The sequence below is a fragment of the Thunnus albacares genome, chromosome 11 (assembly GCF_914725855.1).
Source record: "Thunnus albacares chromosome 11, fThuAlb1.1, whole genome shotgun sequence".
Taxonomy (NCBI): domain Eukaryota; kingdom Metazoa; phylum Chordata; class Actinopteri; order Scombriformes; family Scombridae; genus Thunnus; species Thunnus albacares.
The window spans coordinates 28,777,074-28,801,097 of record NC_058116.1 but is presented as its reverse complement, the minus strand read 5'-3'; the positions used below and the strand labels follow the sequence as shown (position 1 = coordinate 28,801,097).

The 24,024-nt window shown below is 43.5% G+C and overlaps 1 protein-coding gene across 1 annotated transcript in view; it reads left to right on the top strand.

The window, feature by feature from the left end:
• gli2a (GLI family zinc finger 2a) overlaps nucleotides 1-23,788 on the top strand; it is an 88,112-nt gene extending 64,324 nt beyond the window's left edge. Inside the window, exons 5-14 of the mRNA XM_044366381.1 lie at nucleotides 434-637; nucleotides 10,660-10,861; nucleotides 11,593-11,791; nucleotides 13,684-13,794; nucleotides 14,306-14,446; nucleotides 16,740-16,889; nucleotides 18,762-18,926; nucleotides 19,222-19,503; nucleotides 20,913-21,279; nucleotides 21,378-23,788. Coding sequence (XP_044222316.1) covers nucleotides 434-637; nucleotides 10,660-10,861; nucleotides 11,593-11,791; nucleotides 13,684-13,794; nucleotides 14,306-14,446; nucleotides 16,740-16,889; nucleotides 18,762-18,926; nucleotides 19,222-19,503; nucleotides 20,913-21,279; nucleotides 21,378-23,707 — 4,151 coding nt within the window. The 3' untranslated portion in view covers nucleotides 23,708-23,788. The remainder of the gene's footprint in view (nucleotides 1-433; nucleotides 638-10,659; nucleotides 10,862-11,592; nucleotides 11,792-13,683; nucleotides 13,795-14,305; nucleotides 14,447-16,739; nucleotides 16,890-18,761; nucleotides 18,927-19,221; nucleotides 19,504-20,912; nucleotides 21,280-21,377) is intronic.
• Nucleotides 23,789-24,024: the final 236 nt, after the last annotated feature.

Sequence of the window (24,024 nt, the reverse complement as noted above, 5' to 3'; positions counted from 1 at the left end):
ACTCCCTAGAGATATTTTCCCATAACCCTGCAAGCCTCAAAGACATCAGACACCTTTTATCAAAAGCCTCATGCCCTGGGGCATGCACGCAAGCACAAATCTTCAAATCTGTAAAGCAGGGCACTCGTCTCCTCTGTTGAGTCCTTGTTGCAACCTTTCTGTGCACGTCTTAGTTTCTGTCATTCTGTCAAGGGGTAGTGTGTGTCAAATGATGAATGTGAATGTATTAATTACCAGAAAAATAAAGCATTTAGATTAGCGCAGATTTACAGGGTCATGACCTCTGTACTGGAGGAGTAGCACTGATTGTAATAATCTTGACAGAAGTTACCTCCTGATTCTGCAATATTGTATTATAGGACAAGTATTTCAAGAAGAAAACCTTAACTTATTCTCCTTTATCTCCTCTTCGTTCCTCCCGTTTCTGCTGCAGTGACCCACGAACACTTGAAGGACCGTGCCTTGTTCAGTCTTCCCCCTCCGCCACCGGGGGCCAACCCCACAGAGTACTACCACCTGATGGCCAGCGCCAGCCAGCGAAGCCCGTACGGTGACCTCCTGATGCAGAGCAGCGCAGCGGCGGCAGCAGCGGCGGCGGCTGCAGCTCATCTACCAGAATACATCAGCCCCGTGGATGGTGAGGATAAGACATCTCGTTACGTTGTCTACTGACGCAGCATAACAGCACATGTGCAGTCACAACTTGTTATTGATAATTTGAGATTTACACTATATGCATCAGTAGCAACAGTGTGATTGAACAGCAAAAACACACGGCCCAATCACAGTCGTAGGGTGATGTTAACAAGTGGTGCTTCTTTTTCTCATAAACAATCTTTGGACTAGAAAGGCACGGGCTTGCAGAGAGTTTTATCTGAACTATATGTTAGCCAAGTGTGTTTTTGGCTAAGGGTCGACCAATTATCAGCCTTTTTTTTATCCGATTGCTGATATGCGCTACTTCAGCTCTGATGCCGCAGCCAACCAATCTGATTGGTTACATGTCATGAGTAATAGCCTATCAACACTGAAGGCCGTGCATGATGCTGTGCTACAGACGGTACAAAGAAGCATTTGCAGAGCGAAGCTGTGTTTCAAAGGTAAGGCAGCAGATATTGCCGAAGTTGCAATAAACATCAAAGTCCTCTATGCTGAAGTTTTAAAAACACCACAATCTCTTTGCTGAAAATGCCCAAATAATGCATGTTGTTGCAGTGATGTAACGTATCGAGTCTCGTAATCAGCCGTAGTAATCATTAGTAATGAAGTAGCCTAGTTTTGAATGACAGGTTCCCTGCTATCACTTAAATAAACAGTGGTGGAGTAAGTACTCATATCCTTTACTTAAGTAAAAGTATCAGTACCACAATGTAAAAATACTTCATTGCAAGTAAAAGTCCTGCACTTAAATAAGGAAAAGTACAAAGTATTACCAGCTAAATTTACTTAAAGTATTAAGGTAAAAGTACTTGTTTTGCACAAAATTGGGCTGTGACTGATATATTAAATAAATTTAACAAAGTACATTATTATTACTGATAAGTCAAGCAGCATTTTATTGTTGTAGCTGCTCGAGGTGGAGCTAGTTTGAACTGTGTGGGGCATAAAATAAATCTTAGTGGTCTGGAGATGATAAATTGAGTAGGAAAGAAGAAAAACATAGTTCTGCTACATAAAATTTAATTTGGATTAATTTTTCAGAACTTTTCTTTCATCTTTGTGTTTTTGTAAAATATTGGAGAGTTTAACCTCTTTGGACCTTAAACAGTTATTTATTTAAAACCATGTGAGAGGAAATGTCTCTTTGGTGGAACTGCAAACAACTCTGACATCTGAAACATGACTAACTAAAGACACAAATACACACTGATTTATTTTGAAAGGGGATACAAGCCAAAAAGTTTGGAAACCACTGGTTTAATCTTTAACGATGCGTGGTGGGGATAAACTCATCATTATGTTATTTAATGTAAAATCTTCATCTGAAAAGTAACTAAAGCTGTCAAATAAATGTAGTGGAGTAGAAAGTACAATATTTCCCTCTGAAATGTAGTGGAGTGGAAGTATAAAGTAGCATCACATGGAAATACTCAAGTAAAGTACAAGTACCTTAAAACTGTACTCAAGTACAGTACTTGAGTAAATGTACTTAGTTACTTCCCACCACTGCATTTGAGTAATTTAAACTAACTAAAGGCTTTACAAAGCTGTTTTGCTGCAATAAATGAAGTCGTGCATTAAAATTGTGCATTCTAAATTTGGGCACAAAGATTTTCATTTTTACTGCATATGTTTATTGATTCTTAATATCAGTTATCAGTGTCCTTGATTACTAATAATCAATGTCGATATCTGTCCTGAAAAAACATATCAGTCAACCCCTAATTGTGGCCTTTTGGCAAGTTACCAATGGCATTAATGTAAATTAGTTACCACAGATATAATCAGCCAACACTTAACAGGTAAAAACGAGTCATTTCCAGCTAAAAGTCAGAAGCCTGCTGCACCTGAATGGTTTTCATATCAGTCTTAGATAGATAAAAGATTCAAGAGACCGGTTAGCCTTCGAGCTTAGAAATTTATATAAACTTGAAACCAGATCCAAAACAGAACCAATGGAAAGTTTACTTGATCACTAAGATGATATGTTTCTGATATTTTCATGTCAAAAACTATATCGCACTCCCATTCTGGGAACACTAAAGCACATGCATGTCTTTCATCCGCGGTACAAGAGTAACAGCCTAACTTAACAGCCATCTTGCCCTTTGTTCTCAGCACCAGGCATGTTGATACCATCCTCTTATTCTTCCTCTTGAGGCTTTCTCATGGAAGAGTTCCCCACATCAAAGCTAGTGGAGCTTTTTAGTCTTATACGTAGCATGGGGGCCACGGCTGGTGTAAGGGTTGAAGGTGCATAAACACTAAAAGCCCCAAGGCCAGGAGCTCGTAAAAACACGTGTTACCGTAGAGTCTCTCATTCTGATGGTGTTTCAGGTGTGTTTGTACTGTTATTATGAGTAACATCCTACAAAACAAATCCAGGGTAACCTTAAAAGGGCACATGGAGAATGTTGGCAATGTGAGACGTAGTAATGTTACCCTTCGTCTCTGCTCTTTTTCTGTGTCAGGCTGTTATGGCAAGGATTAACCTTGTGGTCTGTGTGTGCTGTTCACTTAATGGCAGGGATGCGGCAGGTTAACTCTAACACACACACACACACACACACACACACACACACACACATACGGGGGCACACACAAACAGCCAGGCAAATAGGCAGGCAAACGCTCACACACTGGCACACGTGTTTGCACACAAACTCACAGAGACCAGACTGTTCTTTAATGCCAGTTAGAACCTCGGCCCCCCTATCAAAATGACGGTCAGGCACCAGAACAGACGTTTGATTTCAGCGGCGAAACACATCCAAGAAACCTTCAGCCCTTATGAATGGGGGATAGAAAGCGGACAGAGTGGAAAACTGCCCGTGAAAGTCAGCCTTTTCGATGCCTGATAATCAAATACTCCCCTTGGCACCGACACCGGCTCCGCTCCATCCAGTAGCCCTCGCTCTTTTCTTTCATCCCGTCCAACCACCCACCCAGAAAAAAAAAAAAAAAAAAACTGCCCCGCCGCTTTCACCACTAATGCAGGCATCCTCACGCACAGGTAGGAAAACACAACAGAGAGGGGAAAAAAAATGGAATCAGATACGGGATCGCTTGGCAATTAATCCTTTTTTTTTTTTTTTTTTTTTTTTTTTAAACGACCTCAATCACTTAGTTAAACACACCGGTGCTGAAAGGAAAGGGTGAGGAAGAGTTAGGGGGCCTTGCAGAAACTGTAGACCACCTCTTTCACTTCCCTCCTCCTCCCCACGTTACCTCCAACCACCTCAGTGACCGCCACTGTACTGCCTTGCCCACACTTGTTTGGGGAGGCTGTTTGCTCAAATAGCCACAACCCCCACCTCCCCCTCATCCCTATTGCCTGCTCCAACGCAGCGTCCACACTTGCTGCCACCATCCCAGCAGCTTTTATTTAGTGTTCTACCATGCTAGGAGTGATGTGGTCAGGTTTTGGCCACTCTACCAGTCTGGAGGCTCTTCCATTGCGGCCTCCAGACACAGGGCCCATATTGACCCAGGCAGCCAGCTAATGGTCTGTGCTGGCAGCCTCGGCCTGAATCAAAGGCTTTATTTACTGCCAGGGCATGGGAGGAGTAGTGGCAGAGGTGGCAAATATGTGCTTCATCCCCTGCCGTTTGTTTTGGAAGGCAGTGCAGATAAAACCATATTAAAAATCAATTTATGCAGTAATATTCAGCAGACCCACCGCAAGAACTAGGAGTCCTCAGTGAACCCATAGTATGGCTTCTCACCCACCCTCCCCCTCCCACCTCTTTTCCCTATGGGCAAGTGAAATTGCAAGGCTTACGGTTGAACCATGCAACACTGAGCGCCGCTGTGAGAAATGTGCTGGTGGAAAAGCTGCGGACACATGCGTCAGTATAGGTTTTCGGACAGGGCTGCAGGTCTTACTGGTGCACTTATGAATTTAAGGATTTACTGTTGGGCACACCTCAAGCCAGACACTTAAACACAGGGATTTCTCTGTGGAATATGAGGAAGACATCATTTAAAAATGCTGCAGTGATGTTGTTAAGTTTTGGAGTGCCACAACGACAGACCCCCACAGACCATGGGGGATTTCTTTCCATGTCGCCAGTCAAAACACGAACCTACCCAGAGAAATGGTTTGTTGGACTACTCTTGTTTCACTGTGTAAAGATCCATACGCTGCTTGTTGGGTTTTCCTTACACGAAAATTGCCAAATGGACAGGACTCCTAAACAAACATAGTGTTAGTAGTGGTTGTAAAGACCTCACTGAAACGCTCAGTTGCTTCTGTTAGTCAGTGTCAGTCCACGGTGTGTTTTTCAAACATTAATCACTGCCCTTATCTGGCGAGAGTGACATGCAGACTGAGAGAAGCACACAGGGCTAAAACTACAAAAATACATTTTGTTCCAAGGACGCAATGTTAAAAAAATAATCAATTTCAAATCTTTAAATCTAGTATTGTCTTACTTGTCTTTAATAAATAAATGTGGTCAGTAGTTGAGGGTCATTTCATATCTTAATTAAAGAAAATGTTGCTTCAAGTTGAATCACGCATATATTTTTAAATTTGTTTCGAAGCTGTTTGCTATGTGAAAACACACTTGATGTTCTACAGACTTGCAAACATTCTGGTGCCAGGCGTGATCATTGGTGGAAAATCCTTTAAACACAACATGTGACAAATGGAGGACTGTATTCAAAATGATCACTCGCATCAGGTTAGGTGATCACAGAGTTATAAATTCTTGTGAAGACACATTACAGACTACAAGTTGGACCCTGACCAATAATACTTTACCATCTCTCTTGACTTTCAGAGGTGATCACACATCATTCCTCTTTGCATTGCCATTTTTACAGTTGTGGGCTGAAGGGATCTCTGTGCTCCTATTGGCTAACATTAAACTAGGTGAGAGAAGGTATTGGGATGTTTAAAGGTATCCCAGTTTCTGCATCAGTTTTCTTCCATTGTGATGCACTACATGGGATAAGGTTATGGTTCCGGCAAAAGAGAAGGAGAGAATTATTTCCCAAATAAGAACATGTGAATACTTTTTTCCAGTGAAAGCTGGATTCAGTGGCAATAGCTTTCACCATCTTTACCTCCACTTGCCCCTAAGAGAGCATTTATATGATGTCATTCTCCATCCCTCTCTCATTTCCTGTCATCTCTCCAATCCGCTCTCAAATAAAGGCACAAAATGCTCCAAAAAAGAATAAATATATTATTTATACTGACAGAAGGAAGTCTGCTTATAAAAGATCAGCCTCTAAATGCCATTTGGGGACAACATTGTGCAAGGGTTTCTTTAAAGACTATCATTTTAATATGAGAAGAGATTATTTTTTATAGATGACATTTGTTTCCATCAGAGAAGTCTTTCCATGTACAGGCAGCTAGAGGATGATCCAGGCAATATTTCCTCACTCAGTTCCCGAGACTACCAAAGTAAAACCTGTAGTTGTTACAGTACACAGAAAGCTGGTCTCAGTCTTTCAACCCCGATAGACGGAAACACCGATTCCAACATTACCGAAAAGACATTTAAGTATGATTAGCATTAGCATTGGGTACACCATCATTACTGTAAGTGTAAATAAAGTCACATTATGATATTTCACACTGGGAGGCATTCAGAAAACTGTTTATATATGAGTGAGCAGGTATGTAAGGGGTGGGTGGGCAGAGAAATATCAGAGCGGCTTGCGGGAAAAACGTTGAATCTCCCACGACAAAAGCAGCGGCCAAAGTAAATGTCTGCCACCCCAAGGAAAAAGAGATTTTAGTGTTGATGCAGCAGAGGGAGAGAGGGAGATAGATTTGTGTACTGATGTGGTGGTGGAGGAGGTGGGGGCGTGAGGGGGTCGGTCCCCTCAGACTGCATACACAAACACTTAACTATATGTTGGTTCATGAGCACATGGGTGGAAGTGTGTGCGTAAACACACTAGCAAACACAACGGCGGCTTTTGGCTGGACACTGGGGGCTCATAGAGGATTCAGCGCGAGCTCCTCGCTAATAAAATTCACAGTGTTAGTATTAGTGAGATTTAGCAGGGAAAATAAACATTTTCCCACTCCAGCTGCCCCGGGGGTTGGCTTGGCTGGCTGAAGATGTGGAGGCCTGGGGCCCTGCTGGCAAAAACTCAAACTGCGGTGTGTTGGGCGGGGGAGGAGTGTCCAGAGTAGAGCAGCTCCTGTTCATCATGGAGGGGGGAGTTAGCCGAGACCTGATTCACCCCAGATAAGGTCAAGGGGGACACACCAAAGATTATACACTCAAAGCCAAATGGATGACACATATGGCGTCAGCTGATTGAATTTGTTTGTAAAGTACATTAAGAAAGATGATGGTTTAAAAAAGAATTTTGAAAATCCATTAGCCAGATCCAAACTAAAGCCAACAATCATGTGCAAGGAATTTTCGCTAATCAACTCCACTGTAATTTATCTCTTTAAAGCTGACACATTCACCAGTAAAACCACTCTGACTGCCTTACATTAGCAATGCTGCTAACATGTTGTGCAAAGATTTTTTTTACCAGTGGTGTAGTGGTCTCTTGGTTTACTGTGGCTTCCATCTCTATGTGCACACAAACCCATGCTTGCACTTGTCTACATCACCAAGGGATGCACCAACACCATCCCCCCACTCCCCCCTAACTACATGGCCTATGTATTCAAGTAGATTTTGGCAGATTTCACAAATCAAAACACATCCGAAAAACCGCCTGCTTGTCAAGAGAGCTTGATACAGTGGTAACAGCAGCTTGAGCTGCATTCATCAACGGTATTGACAGGAGGGTGTCACCAACAATATGGACAGCCACCAGAGTAACATCATCAGCTAACGTTGCTCCCTCTAGCTGGTGACAAAGTTTAATTAATTTCATAAATCAAATATGTAGTCGCACTTGTGCAGAATAAGCTAGCTACTGTTTCTGTCACTCTACTTATCTATTTCATACCCCTCTACCTACCACTCTCTACCACTACTTTAAAGGCTAAAGTCACAGAATAAAAGTCTCCAGTGTGCCATAGATTACATGAGAGATTGTAGCATAATTGGCTACAGCCTTACTCTGCGACATGGACACTGATAACACATCTCTGGCTATTTTTAGGTAGATATATGGTAAATCCCCTCCCTGACATTGGGTATAGGTCATATACCTAATATATCATAGAAGATAAAAGGAGACACATACTGTACACTAAAACATCTCCAACGACAAATACAGATGCTAATATTCTTGTAAACTCAAACACATTTTGCTTTTAGCAGAGACAGTTTGTTTACATTGTCAAGGATGTTGTGAGATTTGCATTTCTCACCAAATATTTGATAATGTGTTGGCGTCGAAGTAAACTCTTGGCGCCGTTTCTGTATCCAACTCAGCTGCAATCCAAATTAGACTGCTCATCATTCTGTTGGCGTAACTCTACTGTCTAATAAGTTCACTGTCTCCGTTAACCCCAAGAGAGGCCACTGAATTCTAAAAGGAGTGGAAACTAGAAATGTTCACTCATAATGGGAACCTTGAACACAAATTTGAAGTTGTAAGTTTCAGATTTTATTTTATTTTTCGTCTAAAAATGCTAATTTGTTCAGATAGATATGATAACTTTTTTTCTCAATGCAATGTTAAGAGGAGCCCACGGCCCCAGTTTTAGAGTTACTGTAATGGGAGAAAAGGCTTCATACCAATTCTTTGCAGAGCTTTACAGTGACCCGCCATGTGCTCAGGGGCCAGGATGACACTGAGCGCTAGCTGTGTTCTGAGGATTTTCTCAACCCTTCAATTAAAGTGTTTTCATTTTCCACAAAGCCATGTCAGTTAAAACAGCGAGGGCAAATACTTAAAATAATCACTCACACATACACACTCGTCACTCCCATCCCCTTTAATATATTTTTTTTTCTTTGCTATATCAATTTGCACTGGAGCGCCTGTAATTATGACTCTCTATATAAATCCAGGTGCCACAATTACAACCAACCCATACTGCAGTCCCACAGAGCAATGGCACACATGTAGACACACATACGTACACGCACACATACTGTAGCGCACCGTGCCATATTACCACACACTGCTGCGCCGCCGTGGCCTGTGCAACATCTGTTTTCTCACTCCCCGCCGGAACATGCTCACCCTTTCAATTATAGCCGCCACCTATAAAACACTCCTTTTTGCCAAGTGGTGAGAGTTGTGTGTGTGTGTGTGTGCATGTAGGAAATTTATTCCAGGTAAAATTAGGTTAGACCAATAACATCCTTTGACATAACACCTAGCTAAAGCTTGTCCACTTGTTTAGCATGTGGACAAGAAGCTTTGTCGCTGGACTCATTGAGAGTCCTGAGCTGAGGTTGATGTATAGATTGAGGAGGTGGTTTGGAGATGGAGGTGTTTTGGGCACGGTGCCCAGAGGGGTGAGGCTGGCGCCAGGCTACCAGGCCACCAGGCTGTGAGGCCTGTTTCCTGCTTTATAAAGCGGAATATTAATACACCTATCTCCCATTAAATCTGTTGGCAAAGCAGCTAGCTTGGCTCTCTGCAAAAAATAGCAAATTCAAGCAGCTGCACGACCCGTGTGGAGCAGCACATAGCTTATCAGAATGAACTCCTCATTCATGACGACCCATATTCCCAAGTGGAGGACCGCCTGCTTCTTCACCCTCTACGCTTTTTTTTTTTCTGTTCCTCCACTACCGTCTGCCTTCTTTACTCCATCCCCACCCCTCTATAGCGGCTAATGAAAGATGACACATTTATTTATTAGCCGCAGAGAGGCACATTCCTGAGGACCGTTTGTTGTTTTTGCCAGCTCTTTCATACACATCTCTATCATTTCTACCAGTCTTTTTTTTTTTTTTTTTTTTCATAAGCCCCCAACTACTGTCGTCTGCCGTCTGAAGTTCCAGGGGGCCTTTTAACTAAGTGCATATGCCTTTGCTTTACGACTCGCCACCTCCAAACATAATACTTTTGGAAGTAAGACCCTGGTTTATGGCTGTAGGTCTGGCACGGTGATTATGGCGGTGCCTGGATTCATTTGGCTTGAGGGTTTGTGAGTTCCACCAGCCAAGAGTCACGGATTGGCTACATATTGACAGCAGTGAAGTTGACATGCAGCAAATGTGTGAGTGTGTCAGGTCACCATGCATGTGCTTAGGTGAGTTGTGATGTGCCTATTATGAGTTTCCTGCCTCTCGCGCCTCTGATGATGTCTGCTGTAAGACCCAATTACACATGTGCACAAACCAGTCCTGCTCTTTGTCCCTTCACACTGCAAACCAGCACCTGTTGGTCCCAAACAAGTGATCTGTCTCTGTCTCTGTAGAAGTAGGGAGTTACATGCCTATGAAATTTAAAAGAAATAAATACACTTGAACAATACGTATGGAAAAATAAATATCCTGCTCCTCCAGTGCATGGGAAAGTAGTCCACCTTGTTATTTTCTTGTTCTCCTTTCTACGAGAATAAGAAAACAGTGCAACAACCAGGTTTAGCAGCAGGTCATGAACCCTACCTTTTGTGAGTCAGTCTTGTTCTTTTTAATGGTATTCTAAGATCAATTTGTTTAAATTGCCTCCATTTAACTTGCCCAAGTACAGCGGTCTGAAAGAGATTGCTATCACGGTAATTACTGAGAATGATTGGGGGCGATTCATTATGCATAAGAGGATGCGAATGTTAAATAGGGGAGCTGTGTGTGTGAGAGAGATGCCGGAGATATAGTGTAGCTTAGCATGGATGTGACCTCCGCTAGAGTGCTCAGGGCTGAATGTTTCTTCTAACATGGTTCAGCGTAACTGCTGGTTTCTATTGAGGCCAGGCAGAGATTTAATGGAAGCACAAGGAATTTGTACATTAGTTCTCCAATCTAGTTAACTGCGAGGAACGACTACACTGCCCGAAAGTTTCTAAAGGCTGCACGTCAGACGTCATATTCTGATTTCTTTTGAAGTCGCCCGTTGAGATAGCAATACCAAAAATGTCTGACATTGTGTGTTTTTTGTGTCCAGTATCACGTTTCTCAAGCCCACGGCTGACGCCCCGACTGAGCAGGAAGAGGGCGCTATCCATCTCTCCGCTGTCAGACGCCAGCATCGACCTGCAGACCATGATCCGCACCTCGCCCAACTCCCTGGTCGCCTACATCAACAATTCCCGCTCCAGCTCGGCCGCCAGCAGCTCCTATGGGCACCTTTCAGTCGGAGGGATCAGGTATGTAAATGACCACATGATTACATCTGTGGCCAAAACAGTTGATGACAAAGAAGCTTCTTCTTTCACTAACCTTTACTGACATCTAACAATGCAGAATTACAACTGACAATAAAGTACTCTCCTTTTAAAACTATTACTGTACCCAGTAAAACACAAACCTTTAAAGACATAATCACATTTGCACCGACTTATGTGAAGATTGACCTAACTTCCCATTCAAGGCCATTAAAAAACCATGAGAATGACAAATTTAGAAATCTGTTTTTAGCAACTACATGTCAAGCTCCTGAAAAATGAGCAGTTTAAGGTTCTCATTTGTTGAACCCTGAACTGCAAATGAGTGCATTCAGCCGGTAGAAATGTTTGGGTTTGTTTTGTGCAGACATTGTCCCATCAGCCCTTTTTTTATATATATATATATATATATAATGCTAACAGCCAATCAGCCTGGTTCTCAGTCAGCTGTAGGACAAAAATAGGTAGCACATGTTTTACAGATTACAGATTACAGGTTTGTTCAGCATGTTTAAGGATAAGGCTGCAGATATTTTCTGTTTTTGTCAACAAATCCCACAAAAAGACCAAAATCAACAATGAATGAATTTTGATGCAAATGAGGTGAAAGTCATTCAAATGTACCAGATTCAGTTATTGGATATTACCCAGCAGGCACAAATCTCCGTTCATATTTTCCATGAGATAAGCGTTTTCGTTTCCCTCTCACCCAGCCCCTCGTTCAGCTTCCCTCATCCCATCAACCCGGTGGCGTACCAGCAGCTGTTGTCCCAGCAGAGAGGTCTGAACGCCTTCGGCCACACGCCTCCTCTCATTCAACCGTCGCCGTCCTCTTTCTCGGCCCGCCAACACCCCCTGACGGCTTCACCTATGACCACCTCCCACAACAGCTCCAACTCTGAGGCAAACCAGGTGGGAATTGGAAGATTTGTACATTTGCAATTTTAAGTGCATACACATTTTTTTTCTTTCCATCTTTATTACCTTTGATACCATTTTTATGGATGTGTGTGTGTGAGTGGAATAGACTGAGGCATCCTCAAATAACTTCCAGACAGATGATTTCTAACTTGCACGTAACAGAGGTGATGTTTTCTGCTTAAACTGTGAACAGATGTTAAGATGCATACACTTGAATTTTCACAAAATATGCAAAACTTGATCCAGAGAGTTGCTATTTCTGTAAACCGACAGCGGCGTCAGTCTCATCCATGCTTATCGCCATCTTAGTCATTTAACAGTGAGACACAACAATGGAAGAAAATGACAAAATCACCGACTTTATTCGTTGTTCATTGTTTAAGGACAAGGACAAAACTCAACAGCACATACTGTACCTAAAAATAGCTATTCAAAATCCATCTGAAACTAATGATGATCTACATGCCTGATTTATGTACGTATGTATTTGCTACAGCTTGAAGTATAAAGGAAAAGTTCACAGAGCCAGAGGTGACGTCGTAAAAACCTGCTTGTTTTGTCCGACAAACGGTCCAAAAAAAGAACTTGTTGTCTTTATTTTAAATTCTTCCTGAGGTTAGAAATACGCAGGAGTTTCCCTCTAAGTTCCATCTGTCTTACTTCCTACTGTCTCCTCTGTCTCTCTTTATCAGCCCACTGTATACTCCACAGCCACTCATAATGTAAACTTCCCACTCAGTGAATCACTCCACCTCACACTGTTATCAGCTGCCTCCAGCTCTGTGTCAGCACAGCGTTTCACTGAGAGATGCAGTCTACTGACACACACCGAAAAGGATCCAAAAGAGTATATATCCACTCCTCACACACACACACACACACACACACACACAAACAAAGACACGGGCCACATTCACACACACACACACACACATGTGCACAAACACACATTCAGCTGCAATTCAACAGTGATCAGAACCATGTTTCCCTTTTGGTTTCCAGCCAGCTGAATGAATCATCGAGGCCTTGCACAAATGCTGAACTGCACTGTAGAGTCTGGGTGGGATTAGGAGACCCCCTCCAGTGAACCTCAATATACACACACACATCTATCAGCTGCTTTACATTTTATATCTTTCCTTTCTTTTCGTCTCCATTAGAGCTTTAACAGGCCTTCTGTGTCTTTGTCTCTCCGTCGTGTTCAGAATCTGTCGGCAGATCAAAGCCCCCCTTCCCTCCCCAACCCCCCACCCCCACCCACCCCCCGACCCCGCTGCCTTCCCCCCCCCCCCCCCCCTCAGTATGAGGGTAATAACTCCTCTTCTTTCATATTTCCTTGCGGCTTTGGCGATCATAAAGCAGTCTAAATTGTTTAGTCTCGGCGGCGGGTCCTAGTCTGACTTATGGGATCCGGTGCCTGGCGCAAACGGGACTCCTCACATCTCTGTGCAACAAACTATCGAGCCAAAAACAATTGCGTGGTATCTCTGCGGCTTAGTTATCTGATTCCCCTCTGCCGCTCCCTGCGGTGCGGAAAGAAGTAGTGTCAACTGAGTGGAATCTGGTGGTTTTAATAAATTGAATTGGATGGTGAAATGAATAGGTGAAGAAGGAACGCGAGGGCTAATGGACGCGCGGGTGGACGAACGTCATGTGTTAGGATTAATTGCATGATTCACTGATAGGTTATGAATGAGTGGGTCGGTGGGTCAGTGGATAGGTGTTTGGATAAAAGGACACAAATTTAAAACCACTTTTTGTTTGCTTAGACTCTGATTGTCTCTGCTTCTGAAAATCATAACGATCGTGTGTCACATTGACAGACTTGCAAAAACGTTTGTCTCCTCCTGTTTCACCGTGTTTCTGTCTTATCTGTCCTTCAGAACGCTGGCGGAGACCCAGCAGTGAGCAGCACAGTCAACCCACTGACCACCAAGAGGTCAAAGGTTAAAACGGAAGCAGAGGGTCCGCTGCCCATCTCGCCGTCCTCTCAGGTATGAGATTTAAAAAATTCAGAACGTAAGTAGGAATCTGAAATTCTGGAAAACAAAAACATAAAACACAACTTTAGTTTTAAGTTTTTTAAGTAGAATTTACTTTTGGATCTTCAAAATCCCAACCAACTGCTCAGATTCTTCTTATTTTATAACTTAGACGTCTCTATCACAGCTCCAGCTACTCACAGTGGGAAAATAGATCCTCCTTTAACTGTAAGCTGCTAATTTGTCTCTAATTGATTGTAGGGAGTGAATAAAAATGCAGCTTTGATCAATGACAAGAGGTGTTGTCACGCATTGAGATCAACCAACCAACTCATTAGGATTAAGAAGTAAGATAAGATAAGAGAGATGCAAAATAGTGCAGAATGCTTTTCTAATGTATTGACCACAGATCCAGGTAAAAGATGCAGTCTGTATTTGCATTTCTCTCTCTAATCATTTATACACTTTAATGGATGGATGTGTACTGTTTGTAAGTTATGCCTATCCCGTCCTCTTTCTCCAGGACCACGGTGGAGGGATCTTAGACCTGAGTGAGGATCTGGATAAAGACGAGTGTAAACAGGAGCCTGAGGCCATATATGAGACCAACTGCCACTGGGAGGGCTGTACAAAGGAGTACGACACCCAGGACCAACTCGTTCATGTGAGTAGCAGGCCTCTTGGCTCGCTCTGCATGTGACCTTGAAGCAATTGTAGAGATTTATTGAATGACAAACTCAGTCGCACTGTTTTTTATGACAGCCCACTGACAGAAAAAAAAAAAAAAGTGTATAGGCCATAAAACTGTAAAATTCCACTTTGAAGATACAAAAGTTAGAACAGCAAACACGATGTCGAGCATTTTGCTGACATGTTTCATCTCGTTTTTCTGGAAGCCGTTGATTTCCATCGGCATTATCGATTTGCTTCGCTGTGGTGAAAGTAAAAAATCTGACATACTGTGTTAAAAAAAAAAAAAAAAAAAAGTTCAAATAACTCTTCTGCTACTCATTAAATTCATGCTGATTGAGTCTGGTCAGAAAGCCGTCCAGTAACTGATCCTTTCCTGTTGGGTTGACACGTGCAACGTTAATGAGCCTGCCGTCTCTCACCAAATTCAAGCCCACACCCTGCAGCTGTGCCCCCCCCCCAACCCCCCCCCAAACCCCTCAGCCCCGTGACCCCTAACCCCTAACCTTTCACTCCCAGCAACACCCACAACCCCTGAAGCCCAGAGGGCTGGCCATAAATCCATCGTCATGCCAGCAGCTCTGGATTTTTAGAATCTCATGCTTCCCCCCCCCCCCCCCCACCCTTCCCTTTTCCAGCCCAACTCTTCTTGCTTTCCATTTTCTGACTGGCTGTCAGTCATCTCAGAGCTGTAGTAGGAGGGGCATGTGTCAAGTCCACAGACCCAGAGAGTGATGGGAGAAGGGGGGGGGGGGGGGGGTTGGAGGGGGTCAATATGGGTTGCTGCAAGTCAGGACCAGAGTTACCTTTAAGAACTTTTGCCCCAGCTCCACCTCCCTAGCCGCAAAACTCTGTGAGAGCTTGCCAGGAATAGCGAGTCGACTAGCGGAGGGTTGTTGGTTTGATCGAGGGTGTAGATGGACAATGTGAGGCCAACGCATTCTTAAATCCTCACCGGACCACTGCTTTCTATCCATATTATGAAAACCAACCAGAAATATAACCATTTCTTCTACAAAAAAAAAAAACACCCTTGACAGCATCTCCCTAAGCATGTCCAGGGTTTCACACAAGGTTCTCACAATATCAGCAGAAAAAAAAAAAAACACACCTGTGGGTTTTTCTGGCTTCTGCTTAACCAAAGTAATCCTGTTTCAAGAGCCCCCAAATTATGGATTCACACTAGTGTGTAACCTGAAAATAGAGGCCTCCGCTGGGCCACACACTTGTTTCCATTCCTCCTCCTTCAACCCAAAATAGATCTCAGCAAAAATCGTCAACCACCGAGCTTTTTCGCTGGTGAAGAAGTGGCCACATAAGTGGAGCATTGTGGGCCTGGATGTCCTCAGGAAATGAAGTGGTTCCTCTGGGTGTGTTGGATATTTGCATGTGGTGCACAGGATGGGAGTTTTTAAAGTGTGTGTCTGTTCAGAAACAACATTGTGTGTGTGTGTTTGTCTGCAATACATGTCATTTTAGTTCAACCAAACCTGTTGTGTCTGAGGGCATTATTAAGAAACTTTGAAGGTACTCTGGGTAATATGCCATTCTCTTGCATGTCTACACATTGTAGTAGGAGTTACTGACTGTCTCCTTCTCCAGTAGTGCAAATTATTCATTTCAACAAGACAAGAAATTCTTTAAACATGAGGAGTTCCTACAAGGTGGAAATCATGCTGGAATTACAGTAAGATGTATAATTTTGCAGCGTAGACAGATCATTTCAAGAGAATCCTGGGGGAAAGAAAATTTTATTTCACATATTTTTCAGGTTTCCCTCTCTATCACGGATTGTTCAAACCGAGTGTGATTTGATTTGTCTGAAAGTAGTAGACTAATACATCAATTTAAGTTTAAACATCACACAGGAAACTTTTTACGTCCCCTCACTGACTTCCTGATTTGTTAAAAGTGAGGACAATGGGAGATAACTAACAAAGCTGTTACAAATTCCTCTTCCTGATCACTTTTACTGGGAGCTGAGGAAGTTCCTTTCCTCTGAAGAAGCACACTGACACACAGCCTGAAAAAGAAGACACAGTGCTTTTATAGTTTTTTTGTCTCCTGTTGACAGATGCATAATAACTGTCAGCTATAATGGATGGCACCGTTACTCACAATGTGTGTGTGTGTGTGTGTGTGTTTGTGCACGTATGCATGGACACATGTGTGTGTGAGAGAGATTCTTCTGGTGGGAAAAAGAGAAGAATTTGCTGACTCGTTTATATTATTGCGATAACTGACGTGAGTTGAATTGGTCTCCACAGCACATCAACAACGACCACATCCACGGTGAGAAGAAGGAGTTTGTGTGTCGCTGGGAGGAGTGTTCACGGGAGCAGAAACCCTTCAAGGCCCAGTACATGCTGGTGGTCCACATGAGGAGACACACGGGAGAGAAGCCGCATAAATGCACAGTAAGAGCCCTTGTATCCCCCGTGAAACACTGTGATGCACTGTTAGTAACTAGCTGTTTAACTGACTCACCGAGCACAAGATCAGCAGACTCACTGACTCACTTATTGTCTCACTGCTGTATTGAAAGGGGCACTCTAGCAGTTTAGTATTACACCTTTTAGTATTACGCTTGCAAGAGACTTTCAAAATGTTATTAAAAGAACGGTGAAAAACGAGGCAGCAGGGGAAAAGATATACTATTTCTGTCTAGACTAGCGTTATTTATTTTACAAAGCTCCTCCAGAGTCTCAGAAGACATTATTCAACTGTCTGTCTTGTCTTGCTAAATTGACCTTTATGATGTGTAACATTAGTGGAGTGAGTTAACTTATTGGTTAAATAGTTAACCAACTACTAGAACTGTAACATGCAGTCTCTACCTTTCAGCCCTTCTGTGTGCCTCCAGAAAAAAATACTTAAAAAAAAAAAAAAAAAAGTTCATCTGATTTATTTTTTTTTTTGTGTGTGTGTTTGTATCAACAGTGATATTTTTCCATTAAGTCCTCCAAATTAAACAACCACATAGGTCATTTGTACATGCACTCCAGAATGACATATGGTTTTCTGATCTGACACCCTTATCAGCAGTCATCAGGAACACAACATCATTTGTCTGTGCTTTCCAAAACCGTTACAAATAACTTTTAAAAAAATAATTGTTTTATGATGTGACAACACTGTAGGTCTGGTAAGGTTTAGGCACAAACACCACTTGGTTAGTTGATCATGGTTTGGGTTCAAATGATCACTGGAAACATGGTGTCAGTTAGGGTTAGGGTTAGGGTTAGGGTTAGTTACTACTTCTTTAAAGTTAGGCAACCTTTGTCGTCATAGCAACAGCAAACACCACAACAATCATAGTTACGGTTCTTAAAAAAACTGTCCCAACTCGTGGTTGGAAACAGGAAGCGAACAGCAGTCTCCTGCAGCAAAGTCCACTTTTTGCACCTTATATAGACGTCATCTGAGCTGCACCACTTCTCCAGGTCGTTATCCTTTGGTCACTAGATGGCATCTGTCACTCAAACGTAACTATAGGTCGTATTTGGCGACTGACATCACAACCTCTAGTGTTGTTTTTTCTTTGGAGGACGGGCTCTATTTCTCATGTTGATAAATCACAGGGGTTTTATTGAAGCCTTCGTTTGCTGTGTGAAGATCAAGTTGAGGGCCTGTTTTCTTAGGCTTCAAAGCTTGTTCACAGGATCTTGTGAATGCATTAAAACAGATGACTTGTGAAGGAGAAAGTTAAGAAAGCTGATTGACAGTGTGGGGCTGTAATTAAAATCTGCAGGCATGCAGGGGGCCATGGGTCCACATTAAGACCTCGCTGTATATTCTCTGCACAAATCCCACGTGCATCATCTAACTCCCCTTCAGTCTCATCTTTTAAGGGAGAATCTTCAGACTTTTATATCCGATTTCTGAGCTACTCTAATTTGATTCTCTTTTAATTTCAAAGCCAATTACGTTCACAGTGACTGCTCTGAAGGAATACCAAATTATAGCTTGTACAGTACAAGTGAATACAAAGGCTAAACACAGACTTCTCTTTGTCTCAACAAAGCACACTAGACAAAGAGCTCTACCACACCTCACACTTAGTTTAGATATTTCGCATAATAGCCCTTTTTACCAAAGTGTAGCCGGGCTTTGCTTTTGTGTGGCACGCCACAGTAGGTGGGCAAGAGTCCAAGAGTAGATTACATTTGAAAAACTGAAACACACACAGCTTTTTTTTTTGTGTGTTGCCCAGCTCTTTTCTCTTTTCTCTAACCAGCTGCGGACAAAATAACACAGCACTCACTGTTTATCTATCTATCTGTCTGCAGTTTGAGGGCTGCTCGAAAGCTTACTCTCGCCTGGAGAACCTCAAGACCCACCTCAGGTCCCACACTGGGGAGAAGCCTTATGTGTGTGAACATGAAGGCTGCAACAAGGCCTTCTCCAACGCCTCGGATCGGGCCAAACACCAGAACCGCACACACTCTAACGAGGTATGTTCACACACTCACATCAATCCACTGATTTACTCTTATTACTCCTGTCATCATCTCATCTTGTATTCATTTAGGTCCTCATATTAGTTAGCTAGTTGCAAAGACTCTGTAATTGGTATTCTTCAATTATAATTTATTTATGTCTCACATAAGCCAAGATGCATTCTGAAAAATAAAATTTTCAAATGTTGTGGTTTTTCGATGATGAGCCTAATATTTTTGATTTACATCTGAGGTCGAATCTCAATTCTTTTCTTCCACATTAAGAGTTGTGTTAAATCCCTCTTGGCAGAAACCATATGTGTGCAAGATCCCAGGCTGTACCAAGCGCTACACGGACCCCAGCTCTCTCAGGAAGCACGTTAAGACAGTCCACGGACCAGAAGCCCACGTGACCAAGAAACAACGAAGCGATGCTCCTCCGAGACTGCAGCCACCAAAAGGCAATGGAGAGAATGAGGCGAATTCCAAGCACGGTGCGAGAGGCGTGGACGGCAAGATTGAAGCCAACAGCACCTCTAGAGGAGTGGAAGACTGCCTACAAGTCAAATCTATCAAGACTGAGAACTCTATGGTGAGTCCTTATCGCTTTCGTTTAAAAATCATCCCACACAAACCTCTTTTATACTTCATGAAAAGATTTGTGTGCAGGAAATTCATTGTTATTGACTTTAAACTCGATTAACTGCACCTTGAAGGAATTGTAGCACTTTTAGCACTCCAAATGATCAATATCACCTGTTAATATAACTCGATCAAAGAATTGCATGCATGGCTTTGTATGTTTAGGAACCAACAAAGAGAGGCACACACTTATTTTCTCACTGTTTTCCCACTTTACTAACATTGCTCTGAGACTCTGAGTTACTGCCTGCGTCCTTCCTAACACACCTCTTTGGTCGTTGCTTGAACTTGCTTCTCTCTTTCTCTTATAACCTTCCTAATGGACAGACTTCACTGAGGTGAGCACTCAAACTGTCTCTCTGTCTCATTGCAACTCAGCATGGGGAATGTGCAAATGTGTCCTTGTGTTTCACGCTACACCGTTGCATTCCACCTCTTGCATTATGGAAAATAGCCTTTTTTGCATGATAATCCATTTTCACAGATTGAAAATGTGCTCCTTTGTATATGGGACACACACAAATGCATGCACAGAGACACACACAGTAACTGGCAGTAGCCTCTGCTGTCGGCCGATGATAAAAGTCATTGTAACATTAATATTCAAGGGCTGGGACTGTTTTAGCATGTGTGCTGAACAAATAGTGCCAGCATCAAGCTGTGATCAAGACTTTAGTTCATTTTGGGCCAGTTTGAATTACTGTTGCTGCTGGATTGTTGCTCACAGAACTCATCTATTATCCACTTGTTTTCTTGTTGTAAATAAATCAAAACTCATCCATAATTAATGAGATTATGGAACTGTAGGCCTACATTACTTATTACAAAACACCATTACAATCAGAATTTTTTAACTCTGGTAATTATTTAATATTGAAGAATATATAATGAAGTTTTCTGAACTTGGCATGAGCTTATATCTTTTATTGTTTTATTCTATTCATTTCTATTTTTAAATTTCACCTATTTTGTGATTTTTGGGATGGCAGTGTTGGTCGGTTGGTTCACTGCTTTGGTCCAGACTGAATTATTAATATTGGATGGATTGCCATGAAATTTTGTACAGACATTCATGTCCCCCTAAGGGTGAATTGTATTAACTTTGATTCCCCAATCTTTCATCTAGCACCATCTGAAGGTCAAAATTTACTTTTGTCTAGTACTTTGGTTCATGACCAAGTACCTGCTAAACTAATAACATTTTCATCAGCCTCAGCCTCAAATAGTAGCTATCAGTGTTACCACAGTTTTGCAGAAAATGTATTTACAAGTGAAAAACTTAATGATGGACCACCATCATTTATAATATGTCTTCTATAGTGTATTTACATCAGATTCTTCCTTGCTGTCCTCCTCCAGACGTATCAGTCCAGTCCTGGTGGCCACTCGTCATGTAGCAGTGAGCCGTCGCCTCTCAGTAGCGCCAACAACAACGACAGTGGGGTAGAGATGGCCCTGCACAGCGGGGGCAGCTTCGGGGACCTCAGTGCACAGGATGAGTGCCCCATGGTTGACTCCACTGTTTCCGCTGGGGGGCAGCAGGCTGGGGTGGGGCTCCAGTTCAGGAAAGCTGTGGGTCATGGTGGTGCAATCACCATCAAGCTGGAGAACATCAAGAAGGAAAGGCTGAAGACAGTGAGAGACTCCTGTCCCTGGGTCAACTCTGCACCGCAGCTACCGCAGGGCCAACGCAACAGCACGAAGCTGCCTCCCATACCTGCAGTCGGTAAGTGTGGAAGGTTTTTTAAGGTGCTTTACTTTAATTCAATTCAAATATGTTATTAGTTGGTGTCATTATGTAAAAATGTCTCTTGTATCTGTCAGGTTCCCTGCTGGAGAGCTCCAACATGATGAGTAACTTCAGTAGTTCCTACCCTGGCCAACGTGGTGGCGACCTGTCTTCGTGTGAAGTGACACTGCTAAACCAGTTAAATGAGCGGCGTGACAGCACCACCAGTACCATGAGCTCAGCATACACATTGAGTCGGCGTTCGTCTGGTATTTCACCCTGCTATTCCAGCCGTCGCTCCAGTGAGGCATCCCAGTTTGGTGCTAACCGTCACAACAATATCAGTTCGGCTGACTCCTATGACCCAATCTCCACTGATCTGTCTCGACGCTCCAGTGAGGCCAGCCACTGCGGAGGTGCTGGTGGTGGTAGTGGTGGTGGTGGTGGTGGAGGTCTCCCAAGCCTTCTCAGTCTGACACCAGCTCAGCATTATCGGCTCAAGGCAAAGTATGCTGCTGCCATTGGTGGAGCTCCACCCACTCCTCTCCCCAATATGGATCGAATGAGCCTGAGGACCCGCATGGCTCTCTACGGTGACTCCCAGGAAGGCTCATCACACCTATTCCATCAGCCACCATCTGGAACTGTGCCCCGGAGATGTAGTGATATCGGATATGGCAACCACAGCATGATGCCCCATGAGGTACCCACCAACCTTCCACGTCGTGCCAGTGACCCAGTGCATCGTCCCACCCTAGACCCTCTCTCTTTTCCTAGGGTCCAGCGCTATAATAGCATGAACAGCATGAACCCCATGAATGGTCCATCAGAACGCCACCAGACACTGGCTATGCAGGGCTACACTCGCTCTGATGGTAGCCTGCAACGCTACCCATTCGCCCCCAGACCACCTAGCATTTCTGAGAATGTTGCCATGGAGAACATGGCAGTAGATGGGATGATCATTGGGGGGGAGCAGAGTGGGGAGGATGATATGGTGCTTCCGGATGACGTGGTGCAGTACCTCAGATCCCAGAACACTGGCAACTCAGGTCACAACTCGGGGCAAGCTGACTACCATTTCAACAACCAGTCTCAGGGCTACCAGACAGGCATGGCCCCACCAGCGTCATTTTATGCACAGAGAAGAATGGCAATGGCTGATGCCACCATGACTCAGTCTGGTCAGGACATGCAATCCTGCCAGATGGGCCCTGGTGGCTCCCAGCAGCCCTTCTCAGTACCATCAACCAACATGAACAAGAATAATATGCCAGTGCAGTGGAACGAGGTGAGCTCGGGGACTGTGGACACCACAGCCAAGCTCTCCAAACAACAGCAGCATCCTCTAAGGGGGAATCTAGCTGTTGTTCAGCAGAGGCACAACTTTGGTTCCTTCCAGGCACAGGGTCAAGGCCTTGGCAGCAACCAGCAGGTAGGGCCTATGAGTCAGAATATGTCTATGCAGGGGTACGCAAACCACAACAGCCAGAGGATGATGAACATCTCCCACCAGCAACATCAGCAACAGAGGCAATGCAGCAATGTGAACTTTAATGAGCAAATGAGTCCTCAGCAAGGGTTTGGCCAAGAGGCAATCCCGAATTCTATATCTGGGAGCACTAGTGTGAGACCTACCCGTAACAGTATGGCAGACCCAGAACTGCAAAGTTACAAAGCAAGGACACAGGCTGATGGGTATTCTCATGCAAACCAAGTGGATCAGCAACAAAATTGCAGTGTTCTCTCCCAACAGCAACAGCAGCAGCACAATATTCATAATGGAGGCAGAGGAATGTTACATCCCAGGCCTCCCACAGAGCCCAAGTCTAGTGCCAGACAACACGCAGGGTTAAGCATAATACAACCGAGCCGAATACCCAAGTCATCTGATTTGAGTCCCAGCCTTGGTAATGACACCTCAGAGGCAAGTCCAAAGAGGCCCAGTGGGTCAGAGGCCCACCATAGCAACTCTGAGAATCCCAACTCTGCTGTGTTTTACACAGGTCAGATTCATTTGTTTGAGCCAGCTTCTGCCAGCTTTGATGTCCCCATGTCCCCCTGTGCCAGCCAGGCTCCAGCCAGTAACAACACTGCTGCAGCTAACATGGCCTCACCAGGAGTCAACCAGGTCTCCAGCAGTACAGTGGATTCTTCTACTGGTGGATCTGGTGGCACAGAGCATGCCCAGATTGACTTTGACACCATGCTAGATGATGGGGACCACTCCAGCCTAATGTCAGGCACCCTGAGTCCTGGCCTTCTGCAGAGCCTCTCCCAGAATTCCTCACGTCTCACCACCCCTCGCAATTCTGTCACCCTAGCATCTGTACCGGCAGGGATCGGCAACATGGCCATCGGTGACATGAACTCAATGCTCACAGCCTTGGCTGAAGAAAGCAAGTTCCTCAACATGATAAGTTGAGAGCAATCAAACACCTCATCATCCATCCAATATTAACCATTTCTACATCAGGAATATATGGACTACACAAGAAAGCACTGATTGAACAAAGCAAAACTGGCTATTTCATACTTTTTTCCCTTCATTGTCCATAGTAATATGCTTATCTTGTAATATTTGTTTCAGATTATAATATGTTACATTATAAGGTTAGTAGTACAGCTAGGGTTAAGGACAATTTTCTATCATCATTTGTTAAAAAGCCATACTTTTTAGCTTCAAATATATGATAGTCCAGGGTATATAAATGCATCTACAAACAATTGCCATTCAGTATT